This window comes from Populus euphratica, unplaced genomic scaffold (genome assembly GCF_000495115.2).
Source record: "Populus euphratica unplaced genomic scaffold, PopEup_1.0 scaffold3.1, whole genome shotgun sequence".
In the NCBI taxonomy this organism is placed as follows: Eukaryota; Viridiplantae; Streptophyta; class Magnoliopsida; order Malpighiales; family Salicaceae; genus Populus; species Populus euphratica.
Window position 1 is genome coordinate 609,905 of NW_011499847.1, and position 7,011 is coordinate 616,915.

The 7,011-nt window shown below is 35.5% G+C and overlaps 1 protein-coding gene across 1 annotated transcript; it reads left to right on the forward strand.

Moving 5' to 3' along the window:
- The first annotated feature begins 263 nt into the window (after positions 1 to 263).
- On the forward strand, positions 264 to 3,346 carry LOC105139433 (SRSF protein kinase 2-like). Its single transcript, XM_011045861.1, is given in 5 exon segments — positions 264 to 1,016; positions 1,118 to 2,098; positions 2,290 to 2,337; positions 2,532 to 2,912; positions 2,915 to 3,346. Coding segments are annotated over 5 exon segments (1,743 nt in total). The 5' UTR covers positions 264 to 815; the 3' UTR covers positions 3,047 to 3,346.
- The last annotated feature ends 3,665 nt before the right edge of the window (positions 3,347 to 7,011 follow it).

Below are 7,011 nucleotides of genomic sequence, written 5' to 3' on the forward strand. Positions count from 1 at the left end.
ATTTTTAAATTAAAATTCAATAACAAACAAACATGTCGGGACCGTAGTTTGGAAGGATAAAACAGCCATGCACGGACGCGGGTTCCTGGGGAAAAAATATTTTAGGAGGAAAGGAAAATAAATCACATCACATCCTTCACTTTTATGACAACTAAGATGCTACGAGCCATGTCAGGAGTAGTATCCAGAGCCCAGCCCAGAATCATCATCATCATCATGCAACACTTGATCACCAGGGGCCCACATCATCAAAAATCGTTGCTTTCATTTCCCGGCAAGACTAGTTGTCAGTATTCAGTCTGATAAAACTCTCCGAAAAACCCTAATTCACCCTTTTACCTCAACCACTTCCACCACAACCTGCACTCAAAAACCACCCCCTCCCCTCCCTCCACCTCTTTCTAAAATTGAACAAAATGCCATCTCTGAATTACCCGCATGTAAAATTTTATTTATTTTGCTTCTCAAATTTAGTTCTCTGTCAGATTCAATCAAAACTCATCTCTTGAAATTAACTCCTTTGTTAAAAGTTTCAATCTTTTCAATTTTCACCATTGAAGTTCGCTCCCCTTTTCCTCCAGTTTTAACAATTTTCTACTTCTTCAAATTCAATCAAAACCCATCTCTTAAAACTAAACAGTTGTCAGAAACATTCTATTTTGGCCTCCAAATTCTTCACTTTTTTCTCTCTATCTTATTCTTGTTCTCTAACTAGAAAACTCACATTACGATTTGAGAATGAGCCTGGGAATTTTCAACTTCATATACATTAGTTGATTTTTTGTGTTTTGGTTTTTTTGGTTGTTGATGCTTCAATGGCAGAGGATAGGAATGGGGATCGAAGTGAAGAGAGTGATTACACATCAGAAGATGAGGGGACGGAGGATTATAGGAGAGGAGGGTACCATGCTGTGAGAATCGGTGATACATTCAAGAATGGGAGGTATGTGGTGCAAAGCAAGCTTGGTTGGGGTCATTTCTCTACGGTTTGGCTCGCTTGGGACACTCAGGGATCGGTATGTTTAATGGCTTTATTAGATAATTTCATGATTCAGGAAATTCACATTCGTGTTTATTGTTTAACTCTTTAACAACATGAGAAATTCATTGTTTGTAGCGTTATGTAGCTTTGAAAGTTCAAAAGAGCGCTCAACACTACACCGAGGCAGCCATGGATGAGATAAAGATCCTTAAACAGATTGCCGAGGGAGACCCTGATGATAAAAAGTGTGTTGTCAAGCTTTTGGATCATTTCAAGCATTCAGGGCCTAATGGACAACACGTTTGTATGGTTTTTGAGTACTTGGGAGATAACCTCTTGACCCTTATCAAGTACAGTGATTACCGAGGGGTTCCTCTACACATGGCAAAAGAGATATGCTTTCATATATTAGTGGGTTTGGATTACTTGCATCGCCAACTCTCAATCATCCACACTGATTTGAAGCCAGAAAATGTCCTGCTTTTGTCAATGATTGATACATCAAAAGATCACAGCAAATCAGGTGCTCCTCTTATCCTTCCAACCAGCAAGAACAAAATCGTGGCTGAATCTAGTTCCTCCAAAGAAATCAAGAGTTTGAATGGGGATTTGACAAGGAACCAAAAGAAGAAAATTCGAAAGAAGGCTAAGAAGGCAGCTCAAAGTTGTGCGCAGAAAGAAGCTTCTTTGGAAAACGATGCTGATCCCAAACCAACTAGTCCTGAAGATTCTAATGTTGATGCAAAATCAAATGATGATTCTGTCGATGAAAAATCAAATGGTTCTGTGATTAAAGATGATTCAGCAAACACTGATGGGCAGAAGGATGCTTGCCAAGCAAAACGTAGCAGAAGGGGGAGCCGCTCTACAAGGCAAAAGCTATTGGCTGCTGCTGATCTAAAGTGTAAATTGGTAGATTTTGGAAATGCTTGTTGGACATACAAACAGTTTACAAGTGATGTTCAGACAAGACAGTATAGATGTCCAGAGGTTCTTCTTGGATCTAAATACTCCACTCCAGTAGATCTTTGGTCCTTTGCTTGCATTTGCTTCGAGCTTGCCACCGGCGATGTCCTTTTTGATCCTCACAGTGGTGTCAACTATGATAGAGACGAGGTATGTGCTCACGATGCAATCCTTTACCACTTCCCCAAATCATCATTTTGCTGCAATGCATTGGTCTAATTTATTATATCACTTACATTTTTAATAACAGATGTATTCTATTAATGATAACACCTATGTTTTTGCTTCTGTGCTTTGCTTTATTTTTGTTCTGTTCTAACTTATCTAGGTTATACTTACAGGATCACTTGGCATTGATGATGGAACTCCTTGGCGTGATGCCGCGCAAGGTAGGAGTGTTACATGTATTTTAATGATTTCAATTGCATACTTATTTACCGCTTCCATGGATTTGAAAATGTTTATTGTTTTTTTGTAACATCATTTCTTTTCCGGATAAAATGAATAAGATCAAAATTAGCATTGCAGTATTAGGTTTTATGTGCTTGCTGTGACTGTTTAAAGGCGTGTATATTTTCCTCAGGTTGCATTAGGTGGTCGCAATTCTCGGGATTTCTTCAATAGATATGGAGATTTGAGGCATATTCGTAGGTTGCGTTTTTGGCCTCTCACAAAGGTACTTATGGAGAAGTACGATTTCAGCGAGCAGGATGCTAATGACTTGAATAACTTCCTTGTTCCCTTACTTGATTTTGTACCTGAAAAGAGACCGACAGCAGCTCAATGCCTAAGTCATCCATGGATCACTGCTGGTCCTCGTCTGCTTGAGCCTTCCATGCCAAGTTTCAAGCACGAGACAAAAGATGGGAATATATCTGAAACTGAGAAGGATGAGAGGGGCGCTATGGAAGCTGGAATAGGAAATTTAGTCCTTGATGGAGCTTCAAAAAAATCCAAAAAACTGCTACCTATGGAAAATCCTTCGAAATACACGATATAAATTCCAGGTGGTGTTTAACACCAGACTTTTCAGTTGTACCTTTTCCAAAAATGGCTTCAATCTTCTATGAGGAACCTCAGCTTCCCAAATTCACTTGAGATCCATCTATATCTTGCTGTGGAATGTGATTTAGGAATCATCAAGTTAATAGTGTGGATGATTTGTGAGTTGAATGGTTCCAGTTTTGTAAAAGGGGCTCGCACAGGTGTTCCAACCAAGAAATATGCCTCCCTCTGTATCCTCTGTATTTGACACTGTTATGATTTCTCTTTGTACAATGTACAAGCATCGATTCAAGGGTTCATGTATCAGGCTCCTAGATTAGATGTGTTATTTTGAGACATTTTTTGAGGCTTCAATTTTACTTTTTACCGGATTGCATTTGTTAAATTGATTTCTTCTTCTGAGACGGTACTGGTTGCTGCTTGCTTAACCTGCTTGATGAATTATGCTGTTTTTGTTGATGCTATGACATAAACATTGAGGTTGGTGCTTTTGCCGGTTGGCCCTGAGCACAGCAATCGGCTTAAAGCAAGACGAGACTCCTTTCAAGCATGGATGGCAAAACTGCAACAAAAATGCAAGAGATGCTTTCGTTTCAATTGAAGCAGGAGCTCCAAAATCTAAAAGAAAGAAAAAGAAAATCTAGAGGTCGACGTTGATCAAGGGAACTCGGTTTTTTCTTTAAAACAGCTTGCTATCACAATGTTTTATTTTATTTTTGTAAATTAAGCCCATATTAATTACTCTTCATATGTTGAAAAGAGAAGTTTTCGTATTTGCCGCACTGTGGCCTGATTCTTGATTTTATGAAATCATTGATGACGTTCCCAAGCTTTCTTCTTGGTGGTCAGTAGGGCTATGATAACAATGGGTGTACTTTGGTCCTTTAGGATCGTTAATTGTGATGCCAACCTCTTTCTACTGGCTGTGCAGGGCTTCTTGAGCATTCAACTAATCCAGGCGAATGACATGAAGCACCGGCCAGTCTGTAGACTCGACTCTGCACCTACAGGCTACAGAAACAACCAGGTCCATCCCACCTTGACCATTACAATTACAGGTCCCATGAATTTAAAACCCAGCTGAGCTGGAGAGTGATGGGTTCAGTTGGTTATTGAAACCTGCCGCAAGATTGGCTCCGACCTGATATCTGGTATTGTTTCCTTAATCTGCCAGGCTTCGTTACCATTCCTCATAAGCCATAATAAAAGGCTGGTTGGCATAGTTATTGAACACAATCTGCGAATCGAGTCATTTAAGTTTAAAAAAGAATCCGATTAAAACGGAAAAGAAACCACAAGAAGCCATGAACGTCTTCATGAAGATAACCCTTGTTGGAGACCGATGTAGAAAAAGGTCCAGGTCATTAAATCAACCAGATGATTTTTATTTATTTATTATAATAACATTTTTTTTCTTTTAAATAATTTCTTGGTATTGACTTCCTAGATTTGAATCAGATTTAGCGAGGTTACTAAGAACTCAATCTAATTAATTAGATTTTATCAGATTAATATATATATATATATATATATATATATTTTTTATTCATACTAAAACTAAAACTCAAACTGATCAAGCTTCTAGTGGTATAACAACTATGAACACAATTATGGAGTATGCTCAGGTCAAATATCTGTATGCTAACAATGATGCTGCACTTGACTCATAGCTATGCCTGAGCCTAACATTCAAATCAAATGTTGCAAATTAAAAGATAAGGGGTCGATAATAGCAATACTCGTATCAATAGCTCTTAAAGTTATTTTGGAATTGTGTTTCAAACAACATTTTTAAAATATTTTTTTTGGATCAAAATATCAAAAATAATTTTTTTAAAATAAAAAAATATTATTTTGATTTATTTCCAATCAAAAAACACTTTAAAAATTAATCGATACCACACTTCCAAACACCCCCTTAATCTTGCAGAGATTGACAAGTAGAGATGAGCTAAACGAATATGAAATTTTGAGATGCCATTAGACATACCTGGAAACATAGATTTACTTCTGTTGGGAATCATGGCCTAGCAATGAAATTTTTGAAATGGTTGTCGCACGTGTGCAGCGTCGCGACGATCGTCCATCCTCTAGAAAAAATATATATGGTCTATCTCTGGCAAAATACGAAGGGGACAAGAAATTCTTGTCTCTTATCAGTAGAAAATTGAAATGAAAATCATCATCTAGTGTTCTAGTCACTAGAAACCCTAACTGGTTTCAGAGATGGTATACATAGACTGGTTATGTAAAGGGAATAAATTAGCACCCCAACTACGCCCTACCTAAGATAAGCTGCATTATTTTGTTTGATAAAATCTAAGATCTGGTTGTGGTGTCTAAAATTTGTTGATCTATCTATGGTTTACAAAAAGTATTTCTCTATAAGGAGATCCTTATCTTATCGAGTAAAAATCTAATTGTTCTATGTCGTTAATAAAAAAATATCTTTTCAATACCGAGAATACATTTTATATATAAATTCATAATCCCTGATACTAAAATAAAATAAAATAAATTTTTTATCATTTTTGAAATTTTTGCCAATGTTCTCTTGACTTTAATAAACTGGTTATTAAAACTACAATGTATGTTAAAATATTTTTTGGTGCATGAAAAAAACATAATATGATTTTTAGCTTTAGACACTTAGTCATATGCAAAAAAATATTTTTTATTTTTTTCAATATTTTTATATTTTTGGAAGTTTTGACGAAAACCAGGTATTTTTAATAACGAATTTCTATTTTTTGGTACAAAATACAGATCAATATTAAACAAAAAAAGCATAAATAAAAAGTGAAGAAATTACAAATATTAAAAACTATTTTTTTTATTTTTTTTAAATGGGCTAGACCCGACCCAAATTAGTGGGTTAGGCTAAACTCGGCTCAAAACCAAATGGGCTCGTTACTGTATCTAAGCACAGTAACCGGCCCTCCATCATTTGTTGCTATCACGGTGGCGATGTTCATGGCCGGTGGTGCTTCTCCTTCTTTCTCTCCCTCTGTTTTTCTTTCTTTCTTTTTCTTTCCTTTTTTACTTATTTTCTCTCTTCTCTCTTCTATTTTATGTTGTTATGCTCCCTTTCTTAGTTCTATTCTTTTTTTTTTCTTCGTCCCTGTTTTTTTGTCCGTGCTCCCCTGTTTTTATAGGCAAAAACAAGGGAGACATATGGACAGGGCGGTCACTGTGTTGTTGCCCCTCCAACACTTGAAAAGTGGTCGACAAGTAATCGTCTTTTTGAAGGAGAGACAACGTCTTTTTGAAAGGAGAAGTCGGTACAAACAAAGGAAGAAAAATCTTATTCTTTCCCTGCCTCATTCGTCCAAAGGAAAAAGAAAACCCACAGTGTAGTCAAAACAACACCGTTTGGGTTTTTTTTATGAACAATGCATGAAACGACATTGTTTTGGACAAAACATGCCATTTCATTTAAAAGAAAAAGTCAGAAAAATATGTTAAAGTTCACAGTGGTCCTCAATTTATAATTTATTCAATTAAGTCCTAAATTGTAATTTTACTTTAAAAATCAATGCAATTGTATCTCTGCTGAAAATCTAACAACAGTCCTGAAGTTGACCATCTTTTTCACTTTGATTTTTAGTCTTGAATTTATGCAATTTAATCCTAAATTGATCCATAAACTTCTAATTTCTTCAATTGGATCCCTAATCCTGTTTTAATTACAGCCTCTCTATTTACAGTCTTTTTCATTTTGATCCCTGGTTTTGAATTTCTTTCATTAAATCTCTTTTTGGTCATCAAACTTCAATATTTATGCAATTAAACTCAAGATTTGACTAAATTAACTCTAAAAAATTATAATTTAATCCTAGAATTTTAATTTCTTCCAATTAAAAGCTCAAATTGACTTCAAAATAAATTTTTCTTACAATTAAACTCTCTATGAATTCAATTAAATCTTCAATAAAATTTAATTAAGATCATAAACATCCGATTTTAGATTTTTCTTCCTCAAATTAAATTTTTTTTGTCAATAGGGTTTTCATCAGTTAATAAAATACTGTTAAATTTTAATTTTTATACTTTTAAAT